General features: G+C 41.1%; 1 protein-coding gene across 1 annotated transcript in view; it reads left to right on the top strand.

Moving 5' to 3' along the window:
• LOC128692641 (alanine aminotransferase 1) overlaps positions 1–23,609 on the top strand; it is a 90,343-nt gene that overhangs the window by 52,729 nt on the left and 14,005 nt on the right. The window contains exons 5-9 of the mRNA XM_070089914.1: positions 2,656–2,785; positions 8,745–8,824; positions 18,166–18,286; positions 19,778–19,899; positions 20,107–20,292. Coding sequence (XP_069946015.1) covers positions 2,656–2,785; positions 8,745–8,824; positions 18,166–18,286; positions 19,778–19,899; positions 20,107–20,292 — 639 coding nt within the window. The remainder of the gene's footprint in view (positions 1–2,655; positions 2,786–8,744; positions 8,825–18,165; positions 18,287–19,777; positions 19,900–20,106; positions 20,293–23,609) is intronic.

Genomic DNA, 23,609 nt, shown 5'->3' with positions numbered 1-23,609 from the left:
ATTTTTTTGGGTGTCATTACAATCAGGAAAAGATTCTCTTTTTTTTTTTTTTTTTTTTTTTTTTTTTTTTTTTTTTTTGAAATTTTGCAACAGCAGGAGACACCGCAGGATTGGGGGTTGCGACAGTCAAAGGGTTAATAAGAGGTAGAGGGAAGGTAAATGGAATATACAGTAATAATAGATTACAAAGATAAATGTACATACCAGTATGCATGTTTCACAAAATCGTAATGACGCAATTGCAAACAAACCATACCATGGGTGGGGTTAGAACCCGTGATGAGAGAGTCTCAAAACTCCAGACCGTCGCGTTAGCCATTGGGCCAGCCAGCCACAATAAGATTCATCCAACTAGGTATAGTTATACACCATATTAAGGTTAGCATAGGCACCACTGTGACCACAAATGCAAGTTTTTACAGACGAATCTCCAGCTAGCTCAAGTCCCCTCAAAGCCGTCAGCATGACTCACGAAATCATAATGACACGATTGCAAACAATTGTGTATAAATATACCTGGTTGGATGAATATTATTGTGGCTAACTGGCCCAGTGGCTAATGTGACAGTCTGGAGTTTTGAGACTGATCATGGGTTCTAACCCCGCCCGTGGTGTGTTTTTTTTTTTCAGTATGCATGTTTTTTTTATTTATTTTCTGTGAAGCATTAAGGAAAGGTATAAGAAAAAATGTTTGCAATATCAGTAGGATGTAGAGAAATCTAGTCTTGTCTTCCTGTCAGTTAAGTATTTGCTAAAGAGCAGCATATAGCAGGAGATAATACAGTAATTCATGATTTAAAAAAAAAAATGCAGTACAGTACTGTATTGAAGTGGTAGGTTGAAGTTTATGGCAGAAGATTAATCTTTTTAAACTTTCATATATCCCTGGTAGAGGGGATTAGTTCTATTAAATCCCACCTCACTACTAAATAAAGATGTCAGTAAAAGTACTGTATTTATTGTACAGTGGACCCCCGCATAGCGACTTTAATCCGTGCAAGAGGGCTCATTGTTATGCGAAATGATCGGTATGCGAATGAATTTTCCCCATAAGAAATAATGGAAATTAAATTAATCCGTGCAAGACACCCAAAAGTATGAAAAAAAAAATTTTACCACATGAAATATACATTTTCCTACACACAAAGAGAAGGATACATGCACAATAGTAGAGTAGTACATGAATATATATTGTGCATGTACTACTCTACTAAATGAAGAATAAATGACACTTACCTTTATTGAAGATGCAGCAATGACTGATGAGACACTGTGTCCTGGGAGTGCCTTTTCCTCCTGAGTACTGTAGGTCCTGTTTGGCATTTTCTTCCAGAACAGGCCTTATCACACTGTGTATGCCACTACAATTCTTAAATCTCTCAAACCAACCTTTGCTGGCTTTAAATTCACCAATATGAGCACTAGTTCCAGGCATTTTTCCCTGTTCACCTGGGTGTTAGTCGACTGGTGTGGGTTGCATCCTGGGAGACAAGATTAAGGACCCCAATGGAAATAAGTTAGACAGTCTTCGATGACACTGACTTTTTTGGGTTATCCTGGGTGGCAAATCCTCTGGGGTTGTTTCTTGGTATTCTCAATAAGCCACACTAACAACGGTGCTACAGCAGCAGCAGCAGCAGCTGACAGTGCTACAGCAGCAGCAGCAGCTGACAGTGCTACAGCAGCAGCTGACAGTGCTACAGCAGCAGCAGACGATGCTACAGCAGCAGCAGACGGTACTACAGCAGCAGCTGACGGTGGTACAGCAGCAGCAGCAGCTGACAGTGCTACAGCAGCAGCAGACGATGCTACAGCAGCAGCAGACGGTACTACAGCAGCAGCTGACGGTGGTACAGCAGCAGCAGCAGCTGACAGTGCAGCAGCAGCTGACAGTGCAGCAGCAGCAGCAGACGATGCTACAGCAGCAGCAGACGGTACTACAGCAGCAGCTGACGGTGGTACAGCAGCAGCAGCAGCTGACAGTGCTACAGCAGCAGCAGACGATGCTCAGCAGCAGCAGACGGTACTACAGCAGCAGCTGACGGTGATACAGCAGCAGCAGCAGCAGCTGACAGTGCAGCAGCAGCAGCAGCAGCAGCTGACGGTGGTACAGCAGCAGCAGCAGCTGTACCACCAATAGTAGCGATGGTTGATTGGGGTTTATTATACAACCTGGCCAGCTCGGAGACACGCACTCCACTTTCATACTTATCAATGATCTTTTTCTTCATCTCTATAGTAATTCTCACCCTTATTGCTGTAGGGTTGGCACTAGAAGCTTTCTTGGGGCCCATGGTCACTTATTTTGCAGATAAAATCACCAAAAACACTGTAATAATACGAAATGTTCCGATTGTATGCTTGGATGTTACCGCGGAGGCTGGCTGGTAAACAATGCCACCGGCGGCACATGTGAGGCTGGCTAAGGGCGCACATTGGACGCGTCTCGGACGAAGAGCGGTGAGCGGGTTTTTGAGTGGTATGCGAGGCAAAATTTTTGCGATAAAAGCGAGCGGTATGCGGATTGAACGTTATGTGATGCGTACGGTATGCGGGGGTCCACTGTACTTTATAGAACACAATCTCTTTCCCCTTTCTTCAGCTCAAATATGTAATGATTAAGTGATAATACAACATTACCTTGAATATCCTCAGATTGGTTACTACTTAAATGAGTCGACCAACTGGGGGCTGGACATTTCAGAGTTGGAGCGTGCTTATAATGAAGCCAAAGAAGTGAGCTATCCGAAAGTATTGGTTGTTATTAACCCTGGAAACCCAACAGGTCAGTTACAACTTAAATTTATTTCTGAATTTATTCATTAAATATAATGCATTGCATTTATAGTGTGCTTTGCTGACACACTACAAAATACCATACATTACATTTAATATAATGGTATATACAGTGGTACCTCGAGTTACGAACTTAATTCGTTCCAGAAGGCTGTTTGAGTGCCGATACCGAACTAATTTGTTCCCATAAGGAATAATGTAAATTAGATAAGTCCGTTTCAGACCCCCAAAAATACACTTTCATAATTGTTCAAGTTGGGAGCTGTTCGAAACTCGAAGTACCACTGTACCATTAAATACAGTTTATTAATATTTTTTTTTTTTAATGAACCGGCCATATCCCACCGAGGCAGGATGAACTAAAAAGAAAAACAAAAGTTTTTCTTTTTATATTTAGTAATATATATAGGAGAAGGGGTTGCTAGTCCCTTACTCCTGGCATTTTAATCGTCTCCTACGACATGTCTGGCTTACAGAGGAAGAATTTTTTTTCCTCTTCCCCACGGTAATAAAAGGAAATTAAGAACTGTTAAGAGAAGAAAAACCAGCTAGTTGTGTAAATATATATGCGTGTATATGCATGTGTAGTGTGACCTAAGTGTAAGTAGAAGTAGCTAGATATACATACCCATTAACCCACATGTTTATGAGAGAAAAAAAGACACCAACAATCCTGCCATCATGTAAAACAGTTATGTGTTTCCATTTCACACTCACTTGGCAGGACAGTAGTACCTTCTTGGGTGGTTGCTGTCTACCAACCTAGTTCTTAGGTTAAATAATGTTATTTAACAAAATAAATATTTTAGTTAAAATTAGCTTAGGGCTTTAATGGGGAAGTGCTATTGAGAAAAGAGGTTGCAGAGCTTGGTAAGAGGAGTTTAAATAGTAATTGTACATACAGTGTTTTAAAAGCTGAGGTTGGAGAGTTGAAGGAGGAGGTCTTGCTTCTCCAGGAGGAGATTAGGAGGCTGAAGGTCCACCTCAATGGGCCTGGGAGAGAGTGTGAGGTGGTTGGAGATGTGGGGAATGAGGCTTCTAGCAGTGAGGTGCAGTCTGTCTCTCACTGTGAGGAGGCTGTAGGTGGGGTGGTAGCAACGGCTACCAGCAGTGAGGTGCAGCCCAGCACCTGCTACAAGTGGCGAGTTGTTCACAGTAATGGGAGGCGCATCAGAGTAAGGAAAGTTAAGAGTGCAGATCTGAAGGTAGGAAATCGCTTCTCTGTTCTCCAGGATGAATGTACTTCAGTGGCCAGTGAAGGTAAGGGTACTACTGCCCCTGCTAATGAAGGTAAGCGCATTCTTGTGGTTGGTGACTCTCAGGTAAGATATGTTGATCGTGCTTTTTGTAATAGGAATAAGAAGATGAGAGATAGAGTGTGCTTCCCTGGAGCTGGTGTTGGGGACATTGTCAACAGACTGGATAATATCATGTCAGGTAATGGGAACAAGCCCATTATCTGTCTCAGTGCTGGTGGAAATGATATTGGGAAGGGTAGGAGAGAAGAGCTGCTAGATAAGTACAGGTCAGCTATAGATTTCATTAAGTCTAAGGGAGGGATCCCAATCATATGTAGCATCTTGCCTAGAAGGGGAGTAGGAAATGAATGGTTGTCTAGGGCAATTGGTGTAAATTGCTGGCTAGACAGATACTGCAAGGAACTTGCAATCCCATTCATTGACAACTGGAACAACTTTTATGGCAAACATGATATGTATGCAAGGGATGGGGTTCATCTCTCTGGGGCAGGGGTGGTAGCACTTGCAGACTCGATTGAGAAGGCCATTGGTGAAATGCCTATGATTTTAAACTGATGGAAGATAGAGGTATGGGTGTGTGTGGGAAACAAGCAGGTTGCAACACTAGGGTTGGAAACAGTAAATGTATAAAAGGCCTTCAGCATGAAGTTATAAATAAAGACAATAGAACAGGTCAGCAAACAAAGGGGGACAGCAGAGGGCAGCAAGGGACTAGCTCCCTTAAGGTTTACTATACTAATAGCAGGAGTGTTAGAAATAAGATAGATGAGCTAAGATTAATTGCAAGTGCAGGAAACATAGATATTATTGCTATAACAGAGACCTGGCTCAATCTGAAAGATAGAGAGATGCCCTCTGAATGTCACATACAAGGCTATAAATTATTCCACACTGACAGGGTCAACAGGAAAGGTGGTGGAGTAGCGATGTATGTCAGAGACAATTTAAATTGTTGTGTTAGACAAGATATTAAATTAGAAGCGTCAGCCACTGAATCTGTTTGGTTACAGCTTCTCGAGGGCCGAGAAAAACTAATTTTGGGTGTGATTTACAGGGCCCCAAATCTTGATAGGGAGTGCAGTAAACTTCTATGGGACGAAATTCGTAAGGCATCTACATACGAAAATGTTGTGCTAATGGGAGATTTCAACTATAGACAGATTGACTGGAGCAATTTGACAGGAAATTTAGAGTCGGGTGACTTTCTTGATACGATCCAGGATTGTTTTTTAAAACAGTTTGTGACAGAGCCAACTAGGGGAAATAACCTCCTTGACTTGGTTCTTGCCAGTAGGGAAACACTAATTAATAATCTTGAGGTTAATGATGAGCTTGGGGAGAGTGATCACAAATCACTCAGTTTTAACATATCATGGAATTCCCCTAATAATGGCAATCAAGTCTCCGTCCCTGACTTTCGCTTGGCTGATTTCATAGGACTGAAAAATTACTTAGGTGGGCTGAACTGGAATGACCTGACTAGGGGTCAGGTAGGTGGTGATGGTTGCCGATATGATGCTTTCCAGGGCATAGTTCTAGCTGCTCAGTCAAATTATGTTCCAAATAGGGAAATCAGATCAAACAAAAATGATCCTAAATGGATGAACAATAGATTAAAATATCTGATTGGTCAAAAGAGAGGCATATATAGGCAAATCAAAAGAGGAGAGGGGCAATTAAGAAATCGATATATTCAGTTAAAGAGAGAAATAAAAAAGGGAATTAGAAAAGCAAATAGAGATTATGAGGTTAAAGTTGCAAGAGAATCGAAGACTAACCCAAAAGGATTCTTTCAGGTATACAGAAGTAAGATCAGGGACAAGATAGGCCCACTCAAAAGTTCCTCGGGTCAGCTCACTGACAGTGATAAGGAAATGTGTAGAATTTTTAACACATACTTCCTCTCAGTTTTTACACAGGAGGATACCAGCGATATTCCAGTAATGATAAATTATGTAGAACAGGACGATAATAAACTGTGCACTATTAGGGTCACAAGTGACATGGTCCTTAGGCAAATAGATAAATTAAAACCTAACAAATCCCCAGGCCCTGATGAACTGTATGCAAGGGTTCTAAAGGAATGTAAAGAGGAGCTTAGCACACCTTTGGCTAATCTTTTCAACATATCACTACAAACTGGCATGGTGCCAGATAAGTGGAAAATGGCAAATGTGATACCTATTTTCAAAACAGGTGACAGGTCCTTAGCTTCGAACTATAGACCAATAAGCCTAACCTCCATAGTGGGAAAATTTATGGAATCAATAATTGCCGAGGCAGTTCGTAGCCACCTTGAAAAGCATAAATTAATCAACGAATCTCAGCATGGTTTTACAAAGGGGCGTTCCTGCCTTACGAATTTATTAACTTTTTTCACTAAGGTATTTGAGGAGGTAGATCATGGTAATGAATATGATATTGTGTATATGGACTTCAGTAAGGCTTTTGACAGGGTCCCACATCAGAGACTATTGAGGAAAATTAAAGCACATGGAATAGGAGGAGAAATTTTTTCCTGGATAGAGGCATGGTTGACAAATAGGCAGCAGAGAGTTTGCATAAATGGGGAGAAATCAGAGTGGGGAAGCGTCACGAGCGGTGTTCCACAGGGGTCAGTGTTGGGCCCCCTGCTGTTCACAATCTACATAAACGACATAGATGAGGGCATAAAGAGCGACATCGGCAAGTTTGCCGATGACACCAAAATAGGCCGTCGAATTCATTCTGACGAGGACATTCGAGCACTCCAGGAGGATTTGAATAGACTGATGCAGTGGTCGGAGAAGTGGCAGATGCAGTTTAATATAGACAAATGCAAAGTTCTAAATGTTGGACAGGACAATAACCATGCCACATATAAACTAAATAATGTAGATCTTAATATTACGGATTGCGAAAAAGATTTAGGAGTTCTGGTTAGCAGTAATCTGAAACCAAGACAACAGTGCATAAGTGTTCGCAATAAAGCTAATAGAATCCTTGGCTTCATATCAAGAAGCATAAATAATAGGAGTCCTCAGGTTGTTCTTCAACTCTATACATCCTTGGTTAGGCCTCATTTAGATTATGCTGCACAGTTTTGGTCACCGTATTACAGAATGGATATAAATTCTCTGGAAAATGTACAAAGGAGGATGACAAAGATGATCCCATGTATCAGAAACCTTCCCTATGAGGATAGACTAAGGGCCCTGAAACTGCACTCTCTAGAAAGACGTAGAATTAGGGGGGATATGATTGAGGTTTATAAGTGGAAGACAGGAATAAATAAAGGGGATGTAAATAGTGTGCTGAAAATATCTAGCCTAGACAGGACTCGCAGCAATGGTTTTAAGTTGGAAAAATTCAGATTCAGGAGGGATATAGGAAAGTACTGGTTTGGTAATAGAGTTGTGGATGAGTGGAACAAACTCCCAAGTACCGTTATAGAGGCCAGAACGTTGTGTAGCTTTAAAAATAGGTTGGATAAATACATGAGTAGATGTGGGTGGGTGTGAGTTGGACCTGATAGCTTGTGCTAACAGGTCGGTTGCCGTGTTCCTCCCTTAAGTCAATGTGACCTGACCTGACTAGGTTGGGTGCATTGGCTTAAGCCGGTAGGGACTTGGACCTGCCTCGCATGGGCCAGTAGGCCTTCTGCAGTGTTCCTTCGTTCTTATGTTCTTATGTTCTTATGAATGCATAAAAAAGAATAAAGAAATGTGGTATGTAGAAATATAGAGAACGAAAGATTCAGGATCACTATTGCAAGGAGGAATGTGGAAGAAGTGGATGTACAACATTCAGATACTTGAGAGTGGAACCACAATTGTGGAAACTATTAAAATAAGCCGCCAAATTTCAACATGCCCTCCCGTCCTTCATTGTGTATTATTTGTATACAAACCATTTGCATGAAAAATATCTTATAAGATACATGGGTGTATGTTCCTTGAGGGGAGGCTATGCAGAGCCCATCAGTGTAGATCCTCATTTCCTGGCTGCCTTTCCAGACCTTTAAGTTTAAACAGTAATAATAATGAAATGGTGTGATCACTTAGAAAGGATGGAACATAGTAGGTTGGCTAACAGTGTGTATAAATTTACGGTAAAATTCCTTGCTCACATTCCAACATTATATTTTATAATTTTTTATTGCTTTCTGGATTACTTGTAGATGCATTGATTTTTTGTACAGAGTAGTATATGGTTGTTTGATGCATATGTGGTCTTAATTTTTTGAGCCCCTCCAAAAAAAATTTGGTTATAAGGTGTGAATTTTTTTTTCTCACCTACAGTGGACCCCCGCTTTATGATCACCTCCCAATGCAACCAATTATGTAAGTGTATTTATGTAAGTGCGTTTGTACGTGTATGTTTGGGGGTCTGAAATGGACTAATCTAATTCACAATATTCCTTATGGGAACAAATTCGTTCAGTACTGGCACCTGAACATACTTCTGGAATGAAATAATATCGTAAACCGGGGGTCCACTGTATTTGTAACTTTACAAAAAACAAAGTGGCTCTGGTCTCAGCCATTTCGTATTTTATAATAATACTATACTGTATGTATACAGTATTATCTGTAATGTATTCTATATTTGTTTCCACCCCTGTCTCCTGTCTCCATCCCTTATTTATTCTCATTTTTTTTCACTTCTATTCTTACAGGAACAGTATAACTTATTGATTTGGCTTTACAGGCAATGTACTGAGCAAAGAGAATATTAAAGGGATCATTAAATTTGCCTACGAGAAGAAGCTCTTCCTTTTTGCTGATGAGGTGAGAACAAGTGTAACAAAATGTATGGTGTACCAGATTTTTTGTCTTCTAATTAAAAATGTGTTATTTATTGTTCTGAGTGTAAGAATTGGATATTTTTCAAAGAAAATAACAGTAATGTTGAATATATAAGTTTTTATTTTATTTATCACACTGGCCGATTCCCACCAAGGCAGGGTGGCCCGAAAAAGAAAAACTTTCACCATCATTCACTCCATCACTGTCTTGCCAGAAGGGTGCTTTACACTACAGTTTTTAAACTGCAACATTAACACCCCTCCTTCAGAGTGCAGGCACTGTACTTCCCATCTCCAGGACTCAAGTCCGGCCTGCCGGTTTCCCTGAACCCCTTCATAAATGTTACTTTGCTCACACTCCAACAGCACGTCAAGTATTAAAAACCATTTGTCTCCATTCACTCCTATCAAACACGCTCACGCATGCCTGCTGGAAGTCCAAGCCCCTCGCACACAAAACCTCCTTTACCCCCTCCCTCCAACCTTTCCTAGGCCGACCCCTACCCCGCCTTCCTTCCACTACAGACTGATACAGTCTTGAAGTCATTCTGTTTCGCTCCATTCTCTCTACATGTCCGAACCACCTCAACAACCCTTCCTCAGCCCTCTGGACAACAGTTTTGGTAATCCCGCACCTCCTCCTAACTTCCAAACTACGAATTCTCTGCATTATATTCACACCACACATTGCCCTCAGACATGACATCTCCACTGCCTCCAGCCTTCTTCTCGCTGCAACATTCATCACCCATGCTTCACACCCATATAAGAGCGTTGGTAAAACTATACTCTCATACATTCCCCTCTTTGCCTCCAAGGACAAAGTTCTTTGTCTCCACAGACTCCTAAGTGCACCACTCACTCTTTTCCCCACATCAATTCTATGATTCACCTCATCTTTCATAGACCCATCCGCTGACACGTCCACTCCAAAATATCTGAATACATTCACCTCCTCCATACTCTCTCCCTCCAATCTGATATTCAATCTTTCATCACCTAATCTTTTTGTTATTCTCATAACCTTACTCTTTCCTGTATTCACCTTTAACTTTCTTCCCGTGCACACCCTACCAAATTCATCCACCAATCTCTGCAACTTCTCTTCAGAATCTCCCAAGAGCACAGTGTCATCAGCAAAGAGCAGCTGTGACAACTCCCACTTTGTGTGTGATTCTTTATCTTTTAACTCCACGCCTCTTGCCAAGACCCTCGCATTTACTTCTCTTACAACCCCATCTGTAAATATATTAAACAACCACGGTGACATCACACATCCTTGTCTAAGGCCTACTTTTACTGGGAAATAATTTCCCTCTTTCCTACATACTCTAACTTGAGCCTCACTATCCTCGTAAAAACTCTTCACTGCTTTCAGTAACCTACCTCCTACACCATACACTTGCAACATCTGCCACATTGCCCCCCTATCCACCCTGTCATATGCCTTTTCCAAATCCATAAATGCCACAAAGACCTCTTTAGCCTTATCTAAGTACTGTTCACTTATATGTTTCACTGTAAACACCTGGTCCACACACCCCCTACCTTTCCTAAAGCCTCCTTGTTCATCTGCTATCCTATTCTCTGTCTTACTCTTAATTCTTTCAATAATAACTCTACCATACTTTACCAGGTATACTCAGCAGACTTATCCCCTTATAATTGTTGCACTCTCTTTTATCCCCTTTGCCTTTATACAAAGGAACTATGCATGCTCTCTGCCAATCCCTAGGTACCTTACCCTCTTCCATACATTTATTAAATAATTGCACCAACCACTCCAAAACTATATCCCCACCTGCTTTTAACATTTCTATTTTTATTCCATCAATCCCGGCTGCCTTACCCCTTTCATTTTACCTACTGCCTCACGAACTTCCCCCACACTCACAACTGGCTCTTCCTCACTCCTACAAGATGTTATTCCTCCCTTTTTTTTTTTTTACACAGGGTTTGACAAGGCTAAGGATCCCTAGCTTTATTGACAGCTATATTACAGGTTAAGGATTCCTAACTTTATTGGCAAGCTAAGAGCTGTTACCTACATCAGCTCATTTGAAAGCATTTTTATTGTCAGTTAAAAATAGGAGAGGAGAGTTATTAAATGGAGAGTTAGAGGTATTGGGAAGATGGAGGGAATATTTTGAGGAATTGTTAAATGTTGATGAAGATAGGGAAGCTGTGATTTTGTGTATAGGGCAAGGAGGAATAACATCTTGTAGGAGTGAGGAAGACCCAGTTGTGAGTGTGGGGGAAGTTCGTGAGGCAGTAGGTAAAATGAAAGGGGGTAAGGCAGCCGGGATTGATGGGATAAAGATAGAAATGTTAAAAGCAGGTGGGGATATGGTTGGTGCAATTATTTAATAAATGTATGGAAGAGGGTAAGGTACCTAGGGATTGGCAGAGAGCATGCATAGTTCCTTTGTATAAAGGCAAAGGGGATAAAAGAGAGTGCAAAAATTATAGGGGGATAAGTCTGTTGAGTATACCTGGTAAAGTGTATGGTAGAGTTATAATTGAAAGAATTAAGAGTAAGACGGAGAATAGGATAGCAGATGAACAAGGAGGCTTTAGGAAAGGCAGGGGGTGTGTGGACCAGGTGTTTACAGTGAAACATATAAGTGAACAGTATTTAGATAAGGCTAAAGAGGTCTTTGTTGCATTTATGGATTTGGAAAAGGCGTATGACAGGGTGGATAGGGGGGCAATGTGGCAGATGTTGCAAGTGTATGGTGTAAGAGGTAGGTTACTGAAAGCAGTGAAGAGTTTTTACGAGGATAGTGAGGCTCAAGTTAGAGTATGTAGGAAAGAGGGAATTTTTTTCCCAGTAAAAGTAGGCCTTAGACAAGGATGTGTGATGTCACCGTGGTTGTTTAATATATTTATAGATGGGGTTGTAAGAGAAGTAAATGTGAGGGTCTTGGCAAGAGGTGTGGAGTTAAAAGATAAAGAATCACACACAAAGTGGGAGTTGTCACAGCTGCTCTTTGCTGATGACACTGTGCTCTTGGGAGATTCTGAAGAGAAGTTGCAGAGATTGGTGGATGAATTTGGTAGGGTGTGCAAAAGAAGAAAATTAAAGGTGGATACAGGAAAGAGTAAGGTTATGAGGATAACAAAAAGATTAGGTGATGAAAGATTGAATATCAGATTGGAGGGAGAGAGTATGGAGGAGGTGAACGTATTCAGATATTTGGGAGTGGACGTGTCAGCGGATGGGTCTATGAAAGATGAGGTGAATCATAGAATTGATGAGGGAAAAAGAGTGAGTGGTGCACTTAGGAGTCTGTGGAGACAAAGAACTTTGTCCTTGGAGGCAAAGAGGGGAATGTATGAGAGTATAGTTTTACCAACGCTCTTATATGGGTGTGAAGCGTGGGTGATGAATGTTGCAGCGAGGAGAAGGCTGGAGGCAGTGGAGATGTCATGTCTGAGGGCAATGTGTGGTGTGAATATAATGCAGAGAATTCGTAGTTTGGAAGTTAGGAGGAGGTGCGGGATTACCAAAACTGTTGTCCAGAGGGCTGAGGAAGGGTTATTGAGGTGGTTCAGACATGTAGAGAGAATGGAGCGAAACAGAATGACTTCAAGAGTGTATCAGTCTGTAGTGGAAGGAAGGCGGGGTAGGGGTCGGCCTAGGAAAGGTTGGAGGGAGGGGGTAAAGGAGGTTTTGTGTGCGAGGGGCTTGGACTTCCAGCAGGCATGTGTGAGCGTGTTTGATAGGAGTGAATGGAGACAAATGGTTTTTAATACTTGACGTGCTGTTGGAGTGTGAGCAAAGTAACATTTATGAAGGGATTCAGGGAAACCGGCAAGCCGGACTTGAGTCCTGGAGATGGGAAGTACAGTGCCTGCACTCTGAAGGAGGGGTGTTAATGTTACAGTTTAAAAACTGTAGTGTAAAGCACCCTTCTGGCAAGACAGTGATGGAGTGAATGATGGTGAAAGTTTTTCTTTTTCGGGCCACCCTGCCTTGGTGGGAATCGGCCAGTGTGATAATAAAAAATAATAAAACATACAAGTAGGGAACAGGATGAAGTTGGAGCCATCTGTGGGCCAGCATTTTCATTTTATCAACTGACTTTATCTCGTTGACATCATTATGCTGTACGAATGTGTTCCATACTCGAGTCATCCTGGGTATGTATGATCTCGGATGGAGTGATGTTCTGGAGAAGGGTACAGCCAGAGTGAAGTTGCTGCTTTCTGCCCGTCTTGTGGCATAAAAGCTTGTTTCACGCTGTCCTCGAAGTGGATCCAAGTGTGGTATTTTGACAATATTGGCCTTGTACATAACAGTAAGGCCACCCACATCCCTCCTATGTTGAAGGCTCTGCTGAAATAACAGATCTATCCAGGATGGGTCCAGGCGAGAGATGAGACGTCTTGCTCTGTTCTCTACTCTGTCAAGCAGTCGCAGATGAGAGGGGGGGCAGGCAAACCAAGAAAGTGGAGCATACTCAAGGTGTGAGCGTACTTGTGCCTCGTACAGGATCTTGCAACCCCTACTGTCAAGCAGATGCGAGATACGGCGAAGTGCTGTAAGCTTCCTGGCTGCCTTGTTTGCAAGATTTACAACATGGTTCTTCATGGTTAGTTTGGAGTCAGATTTCACCCCAAGGATATCAACTTCTTCTCCAGGTGCCAACATCCTCCCATTCATCCTTACTACTGCACCAGCATTACCATCATGGTGCCTAGAGACGATCATCATTTACGTTTAATCAGGTGCAGATGTTACTTGCCATCTATTTCCCCAAGATGATATAGCTCTCAGCTGGTGATTGATGTAGCTTAGAGCAGCTGGCATTTCTTCTCTTGGATAAGTGAATGTCAGTGTACAGTCGTCTGCATATGCATGTAATTCTGGGATGAGATGAAGAAGGTCGTTGAAGTAGACATTCCATAACAATGGACCCAGCACGCTTCCTTGTGGAACGCTTGCCCCAATAGGATGCCTTGCTGATTCCGTTCCATTGAGGACTACACTTAGAGATCTACCATGAAGGTAATCACTGAGGAGACATAGCATAGAGCCTGCAATTCCCAGTGCTTGAAGTTTTGCTAAGAGGCCCTGGTGCCACACCCGGTCGAAAGCGCCAGCAATGTCCAGTGCTACCACACAGCTGACTTTGGATTCATCCAGTGACTGGTGCCACTTAGTGGAGAGGTTTAACAACAGATCATCAGCAGAGTAACCTTTCCTGAAGCCATATTGACGATCACAATGTAGTGAGTGGTAGTCAAAAAAATCTGTCATTTGTCTTGAGATTATTGTCTCAAGGAACTTACCAGTGATTGACAGGAGTGACACTGGTCTGTAGTTGCTGATTTCTGCTCTGCTCTTCTTTTTGTGAACAGGGATTACATTTGCCTCTTTCCACAGGCTTCCCTATCTTCATCAACATTTAACAATTCCTCAAAATATTCCCTCCATCTTCCCAATACCTCTAACTCTCCATTTAATAACTCGCCTCTCCTATTTTTAACTGACAAATCCATTTGTTCTCTAGGCTTTCTTAACTTGTTAATCTCACTCCAAAACTTTTTCTTATTTTCAACAAAATTTGCTGATAACATCTCACCCACTCTCTCATTTGCTCTCTTTTTACATTGCTTCACCACTCTCTTAATCTCTCTCTTTTTCTCCATATACTCTTCCCTCCTTGCATCACTTCAACTTTGTAAAAACTTCTCATATGCTAACTTTTTCTCCCTTACTACTCTCTTCACATCATCATTCCACCAATTGCTCCTCTTCCCTCCCGCACCCACTTTCCTGTAACCACAAACTTCTGCTGAACACTCTAACACTACATTTTTAAACCTACCCCATACCTCTTCGACCCCATTGCCTATGCTCTCATTAGCCCATCTATCCTCCAATAGCTGTTTATATCTTACCCTAACTGCCTCCTCTTTTAGGTTATAAACCTTCACCTCTCTCTTCCCTGATGCTTCTATTCTCCTTGTATCCCATCTACCTTTTACTCTCAGTGTAGCTACAACTAGAAAGTGATCTGATATATCTGTGGCCCCTCTATAAACATATTTTTTTATTATTATCACACTGGCCGATTCCCACCAAGGCAGGGTGGCCCGAAAAAGAAAAACTTTCACCATCATTCACTCCATCACTGTCTTGCCAGAAGGGTGCTTTACACTACAGTTTTTAAACTGCAACATTAACACCCCTCCTTCAGAGTGCAGGCACTGTACTTCCCATCTCCAGGACTCAAGTCTGGCCTGCCGGTTTCCCTGAATCCCTTCATAAATGTTACTTTGCTCACACTCCAACAGCACGTCAAGTATTAAAAACCATTTGTCTCCACTCCTATCAAACACACTCACGCATGCCTGCTGGAAGTCCAAGCCCCTTGCACACAAAACCTCCTTTACCCCCTCCCTCCAACCTTTCCTAGGCCGACCCCTACTCCGCCTTCCTTCCACTACAGACTGATACACTCTTGAAGTCATTCTGTTTCGCTCCATTCTCTCTACATGTCCGAACCACCTCAACAACCCTTCCTCAGCCCTATGGACAACAGTTTTGGTAATCCCGCACCTCCTCCTAACTTCCAAACTACGAATTCTCTGCATTATATTCACACCACACATTGCCCTCAGACATGACATCTCCACTGCCTCCAGCCTTCTCCTCGCTGCAACATTCATCACCCATGCTTCACACCCATATAAGAGCGTTGGTAAAACTATACTCTCATACATTCCCCTCTTTGCCTCCAAGGACAAAGTTCTTTGTCTCCACAGACTCCTAAGTGCACCACTCACTCTTTTTCCCTCATCAATTCTATGATTCACCTCATCTTTCATAGACCCATCTGCTGACACGTCCACTCCCAAATATCTGAATACGTTCACCTCCTCCATACTCTCTCCCTCCAATCTGATATTCAATCTTTCATCACCTAATCTTTTTGTTATCCTCATAACCTTACTCTTTCCTGTATTCACCTTTAATTTTCTTCTTTTGCACACCCTACCAAATTCATCCACCAATCTCTGCAACTTCTCTTCAGAATCTCCCAAGAGCACAGTGTCATCAGCAAAGAGCAGCTGTGACAACTCCCACTTTGTGTGTGATTCTTTATCTTTTAACTCCACGCCTCTTGCCAAGACCCTCGCATTTACTTCTCTTACAACCCCATCTGTAAATATATTAAACAACCACGGTGACATCACCGTACATCCTGAAGTCTACTCAACAGTCTTTTATCTACCAATACATAATCCAACAAACTACTGTCATTTCGCCCTACATCATATCTTGTATACTTATTTATCCTCTTTTTCTTAAAATATGTATTACCTATAACTAAACCCCTTTCTATACAAAGTTCAATCAAAGGGCTCCCATTATCATTTACACCTGGCACCCCAAACTTACCTACCACACCCTCTCTAAAAGTTTCTCCTACTTTAGCATTCATGTCCCCTAACACAATCACTCTCTCACTTGGTTCAAAGGCTCCTATACATTCACTTAACATCTCCCAAAATCTCTCTCTCTCCTCTGCATTCCTCTCTTCTCCAGGTGCATACACGCTTATTATAACCCACTTCTCGCATCCAACCTTTACTTTAATCCATATAATTCTTGAATTTACACATTCATATTCTCTTTTCTCCTTCCATAACTGATCATTCAACATTACTGCTACCCCTTCCTTTGCTCTAACTCTCTCAGATACTCCAGATTTAATCCCATTTATTTCCCCCCACTGAAACTCCCCTTCCCCTTTCAGCTTTGTTTCGCTTAGGGCCAGGACATCCAACTTCTTTTCATTCATAACATCAGCAATCATCTGTTTCTTGTCATCCGCACTTCATCGACGCACATTTAAGCATCCCAGTTTTATCAAGTTTTTCTTCTTCTCTTTTTTAGTAAATGTCTACAGGAGAAGGGGTTACTAGCCCATTGCTCCCGGCATTTTAGTTGCCTCATACGACACGCATGGCTTACGGAGGAAAGATTCTTTTCCACTTCCCCATGGACAATAGAAGAAATAAAGAAGAACAAGAGCTATTTAGAAAAAGGAGAAAAACCTAGATGTATGTATATATATATATGCATGTGCGTGTCTGTGAAGTGTGACCAAAGTGTAAGTAGGAGTAGCACGATATCCCTGTTATCTAGCGTGTTTATGAGACAGAAAAAGAAACCAGCAATCCTACCATCATGCAAAACAGTTACAGGTTTCTGTTTCACAGTCATCTGTCATATATAAGTACATACCAAATAAAAAAAGTACATACCAAATAAAAAAGTACAGTATGTATTGTATATTTGTGTATATATTTTGTGTATATATTTTTGAAGAAGTGAAAGTTTTCAGATATTTGGGAGTTGACGTGTCAGCAGATGGGTTTGTGAAGGATGAGGTTAATCATAGAATTGATGAAGAAAAAAACGCGAGTGGTGTGTTGAGGTATATGTGGAGACAAAAAATGTTATCTATGGAGGCAAAGAAGGGAATGTATGAAAGTATAGTAGTACCAACACTCTTATATGGGTGTGAAGCTTGGGTTGTAAATGCTGCAGCGAGGAGGTGGTTGGAGGCAGTGGAGATGTCCTGTCTAACGGCAATGTGTGGTGTAAATATTATGCAGAAACTTCGGAGTGTGGAAATTAGAAGGTGTGGAGCTAATAAAAGTATTAGTCAGAGGGCTGAAGAGTGGTTGCTGAGGTGGTTTGGTCATTTAGAGAGAATGGATCAAAGTAGAATGACATGGAGAGTATAAATCTGTATGGGAAGGAAGGCGGGGTAGGGGTAGTCCTTGAAAAGGTTGGAGGGAGGGGGTAAAGGAGGTTTTGTGGGCGAGGGACTTGGACTTCCAGCAAGCATGCCTGAGCGTGTTAGATAGGAATGAATGGAGACGAATGGTATTTGGGACCTGATGAGGTGTTGGAGTGTGAGCAGGGTAATATTTAGTGAAGGGATTCAGGGAAACCGGTTATTTTTATATAGCTGGACTTGAGTCCTGGAAATGGGAAGTACAATGCCTGCACTTTAAAGGAGGGGTTTAGGATATTGGCAGTTTGGAGGGATATGTTGTGTATCTTTATACGTATATGCTTCTAAACTGTTGTATTCTGTGCAAAAACAGTGATTATGTGTGAGTGAGGTGAAAGTGTTGAATGATGATGAAAGTATTTTCTTTTTAGGGATTTTCTTTCTTTTTGGGTCACCCTGCCTCGGTGGGAGACGGCCGACTTGTTAAAAAAAAAAAATTGCAAAATTTTATTTTGTTTACCTAGGTGTACTTTACCTCAGATTGATAATTTAATATTTATTTCAGGTATACCAAGACAATGTTTATGCCAAAGGCTGTAAATTCCACTCGTTCAAGAAATTAATAATGGAAATGGGTGCTCCATATAACAAAATGGAACTTGCTTCCTTCATGTCCTGCTCCAAAGGTACAGAGAACTTCTCAAATCATTAAAGAGTAACTTCTGTTTTTAATTATCATCCTCTCAGTAGTTTATTAAACAATCTTTATGGTGAATAAAAGTGCACATATCAGGTACACAAGGGTTTACTAACTGGTACTTTTCTGATACAGTATTTCCACATAGTATGGTAACGTGTCTTTGTGTACTAAATCTCATTCCATTCCTAGTTGTAGTTCTGGAAATACAGTCCTGTAACTGATGTCAGTTTTTATTAATTTGTTAATTTTCACAGTACTGTATCATACTTTTCTAAATACCTTATCTACATACCCCCTGTACTTTAACCCTTTCACTTTCTCACAGGTAAATCTATTTTATTGTGTCAGTGTCGCTTGTATAGATCTAAACATAAATCACAGTGCCCTCAAATTTGCTGTGAGCAGGAGAGAATGGTCTGTGCAGTGGGTGTGCACAGTATAAAAAAAATTTCTGCCTTGTGCATTGCATGATGGGAACAGTTTATCTGATTTTTTTAATACAATGGCCATTCACAAAGGTTGCGTGACCCCAAAAAAGGAGAAAAAACTTTCACCATCATTTACTCAATCACTGTCTTCAAAGAAGCATGCTGACATCACAGCTTAGATGACCTTCTGACCTGCAACATCCCACTCCTCTTTCAGAGTGCAGGCATTGTACTTCTTGCTTCCAGGACTCGAGTCTGGCTAGCTCCTTGAAGAAAAGTGGTTAAGAACCAGAGAAAAGTGTTGATGAGATCAAGGGGGATATGATGTGGATTTAAGAACCCATTATTATTGTGTTCAGCATAGGTCTGTGCTAATACAAAGGTGTATGCAGGAGGAAAGAATGAACGCTGGAGTGATGAAGTAAAAATGGTAGTAAGATAGAAAAATTAAGCACATGAAAAGGTCTTACAATGTAAAAATTTTTTTATTACAATAAGCTGCAGTTTTGGAGACAGGTGAGAGAACCTATGGAGCAAATTGACTTGGCAGTTAAGAATGAAACTGGTGAGATGCTTACTAGGGAAGTCGAGGTATTGGTGAGATGGAGAGAATGTTTTTAGAAGTTCAGTATGTGTGATGAAATAGTGGTGGTGATTTCATGCACTGGGCAGGAAGGAACAGGTTCTTAAGAGGGAGGAACTGTCTCAGGAAGGAATGGAAAGAGGGTAGTTTTAAGTGGTAGGAACTTGAGCATTCAGCAGGCATGGATGATGATGATAGATTAGAGTGAATAGACACTCATGGTTTTGGGGATTTGATATGCTGTCGGAGTGCAAGCAAGGCAATAACAGAAGGATTGAGAAAAGCTGGTTAGTGGGACTTTTGAGTTCTGGAGGTGGGAAATACAGTTCTTGTACTCTGGAGGATGTATGGGGATGTTGAATATATGCAGTGACAAGTTTTGTCAAACTAGCTGCTCCTTTTCCCCACTCTGCATCCCCTGTGTATTATTAGTAGACTAACATTTTGCATGAAAAATACCTTGCAGGATACATGGGTGAATGTGGCTTGAGGGGAGGCTATGCAGAGCTCATCAATGTAGATCCTCAAGTAAAGGCATTGTACCTAAAAAGTATCTCTGCAAAGCTATGCCCAACAACCCTTGGTCAGGTAAGTCTGTAGTAAAGTGTTGATAGTCAAATAGACATTTGATATTTTCTGCAGTTAGGAGATTGGAGTGTTAGTCTCTGTTACCCATACAGACACTTAACTGTAATTTGTACAGCCACTCCACCTTATTTAGTTGGGAATTGAACATAACTGAAAGAAATCTCACATTTTTGCATTGAGTCATTTTTATGAACTTATATTTTTCAGGCTGTGATGGAGTGTGTTGTGAACCCACCACAAGAGGAAGAGCCTTCATATAACCAATTCATGGAGGAAAAACATGCTGTCCTGTCATCTCTTGCTAAGCGTGCTGAGATGGTTGTGGAAACCTTCAATTCAGTTCCAGGAATGTCATGCAATATTGTGCAAGGAGCTATGTATGCCTTCCCCCAGGTAAAATTGCTTATATCTTTGGAATATTTATTAAACTCATAATTTGTAGACCTTTACTGGCAGGATTAGGTGAAATGCCCAGGCAAAAATTATGTAAAAAACCACTCCTCTTTGTATGCAACGATGAGTGTGAATAGTATGATATTCTCAATATTCTCGAGTTGAGCAGAAGCTGCTTGAATGCTTCATAGTTTGTGTTTTATTTTCCACTATTATTTCTAAGATAGATTGTGCTGAATGGGGCCATTCTTTGTATCATCTACATCCTGATCAGATTTTTCCCTAAAGACCCCTTCCAAGAGGAGCAGCTTTGAGTAGAATCTAGCAGGAAATTCTGATATTTTCTACTGCTAGAAACTTTTAAGAAGCTCTTGAAACAGCCAAAAATGTACATTTGAAGTGGTTGCTACAGGGCCTGTGCAAGAGTACAGTAGGGGGCCCCAACTTACGATGTTAACCCTTAAACTGTCCAAATGTAGATCTACGTTTACATGTGTAGTGCTCCAAAAGTAGATCTACTTTTTTTTTTACATATTTTCAAATATAAAAAAAAAGTAGATCAAAGTTTTTTTTACACGCTTTCAGATGTAAAAAAAAAATTGTTTTTTTTTTACATACTTTCAAATGTTGAAAAAACATAGATCTATGTTTGGACAGTTTAAGGGTTAATGCATTCCTGAAAATTGCTTGTTACTCTGGTATTTAAAACATTGAACTTATTTTCATATAGACATCCATGTTATAATCAGAGATGCATTTCTCAGCCATAATCTTCTGTATCTGATTTCAGTTTTTTTTTTTTTTTTTTTTTTTTTTTCTAATTAAATAAAATGCGAAGTATAGCACTCAGATGAGTCCTCTCTCCTGTTACATTTTCTCCCTCTTTCTCCTCTTTCTCCCTCTTTTTCCTTAATGCTGGTGTGCAGCTCTTGATGTAGGAAATTGGGTCTGTGCTCTAATTCCCTGAATTAAGCCTCAATGCCTTTCATCGCCCCCTTTCCCTGCACAGGCACTGTATAATCCCTCTGGGTTTAGCACTCCCTCATGATGATGATGATAATAATAATCTCCCTCTCCTCTCCATGCTAATATTCCTCTTTCACATTCACTTCCTCCTGTAGCAGGGAGTGAGGATGGTGGAGTATGGCAACAGCAAAAGCTAAGTCAATTCTCTCCCTCTCATCCATTTTATGACACAACACTTTAATTAGTCTCTCTTACATAAGCTCACTATCAAGTTGAGAGTATCAGGTAGTTAACTCTATTAATGTATACTTTTATAATTTTATATATTATTTTTAATAACACATTGGCTGTTTCCCACCGAGTCAGGGTGACGCGAAAAAGAAGAAAAACTTTCATCATTCATTCCATCACTGTCTTGCCAGAGGTGTGCCTACCCTACAGTTAAAAAACTGAAACAAATCTCCACACCTCTTTCAGAGTGCAAGCACTGTACTTCCCACCTGCAGGACTCGAGTCCGACTAACTGGTTTCCCTGAATCCCTTCATAAATGTTACTGTGGTCACACTCCAACATCACATCAAATCATGAAAACCATTTGTCTTCACTTACTCCAATCTAACACACTCACACATGCTTCCTGGAAGTCTAAGCCCTTCGCACACTAAGCCTGCTTTACTCTCCCCCCCCCCCTCCACTTTTCCTAGGACGACCCCTACTCCGCCTTCCTTCCACTACAAATTAATGTACTTTCCAAGTCGTTCTATTTCGTTCCATTCTCTCTAAATGTCTGAACCACCTCAACAGCCCTTCCTCTACCCTCTGGATAATGCTTTTAGAAACCCCTCACCTCTTCCTAATCTCCAAGCTATGGATTCTGCTAGAAGCTAGCACCTTCCCGAAACTACTCAAGACGGCAAGGGTTACACCAATACATAAAGGTGGTGGCCCTACAGATTTAAACGACTATAGGCCAATATCAAACTTACCATTGCTATCCAAAATCTTTGAGAAACTCGTGCACAGGAGACTATATTCATTTATAACGTCACAAAACATACTCAACCCCTGCCAATTTGGATTCAGGAAAAATAAAACCACTAATGATGCAATTATAAAAATGCTAGATCTGCTTTACACAGCATTGGAAAATAAGGAATATCCACTAGGAATTTTTATTGGCCTAAGAAAAGCTTTTGACACAGTAGACCACGGCATCCTACTCCACAAACTTGACCATTATGGTAAAAGAGGCCATGTGCTTGCATATTTCAAATCTTACCTTACTAATAGGTATCAGTATGTCACCATTAAAGACACAGCATCAACAATACAGCCACTTGATACTGGAGTTCCGCAGGGAAGTATCTTTGGTCCCCTGCTCTTCCTCATATACATCAGTGATCTTCCAAACGTATCTCGACACCTGAACCCCATTCTCTTTGCTGACGAAACGACTTACGTCATCTCTCACCCTAATCTTGCAACCCTCAACACCATTGTTAATGAGGAGCTGATCAAAATATCGACTTGGATGACAGCCAATAAACTTACGCTTAATGTTGACAAAACCTACTACATTATGTTTGGTAGCAGAGCAGTAGATGCGCAAATTAACATTAAGATCGACAACACTCTAATTACCAGGCATAATGCGGGCAAATTCCTAGGCCTATACCTTGACAACAACCTGAACTTCAGCACCCATATCCAACACATAACCAAAAAAGTATCCAAAACGGTTGGGATCCTCTCCAAGATACGATACTACATGCCGCAAACTGCCCTTCTCACACTATACCATTCACTTATATATCCATACCTCACCTATGCTATCTGTGCTTGGGGTTCAACTGCAGCAATACACCTAAAGCCAATAATAACCCACCAAAAAGCCGCAGTAAGAATAATCACTAAATCCCATCCCTGGCAACACACCCCCCACTCTTCATAGATCTAAACTTATTCCCTGTTCAGTACATCCACACTTACTACTGTGCAATCTACATCTACAGGACCTTAAATTCCAATATTAACCTTGACCTAAAATGCTTTCTTGATAGTTGTGACAGAACCCACAGGCACAACACCAGACACAAACATCTCTTATGACATTCCCCGTGTCCGACTAAACCTTTACAAAAATTCAATGTATGTCAAAGGCCCTAAAATCTGGAACACCCTACCTGAAAGTTCCAAAACTGCAGACACATTCATCACCTTCAAAACTACCATCAGGAAACATCTTATCTCCCTGATACACCCTGTCAACGAATAATACGAATACCACCTGGTGGTTCACACGTACACTCACTCACCCATTTGACCATAAACAGAAATATCAATCTCAATC

This window comes from Cherax quadricarinatus, chromosome 30, assembly GCF_038502225.1.
Source record: "Cherax quadricarinatus isolate ZL_2023a chromosome 30, ASM3850222v1, whole genome shotgun sequence".
In the NCBI taxonomy this organism is placed as follows: domain Eukaryota; kingdom Metazoa; phylum Arthropoda; class Malacostraca; order Decapoda; family Parastacidae; genus Cherax; species Cherax quadricarinatus.
The sequence above is the reverse complement of the archived record's forward strand: the minus strand, read 5'-3'. Positions and strand labels throughout refer to the sequence as shown.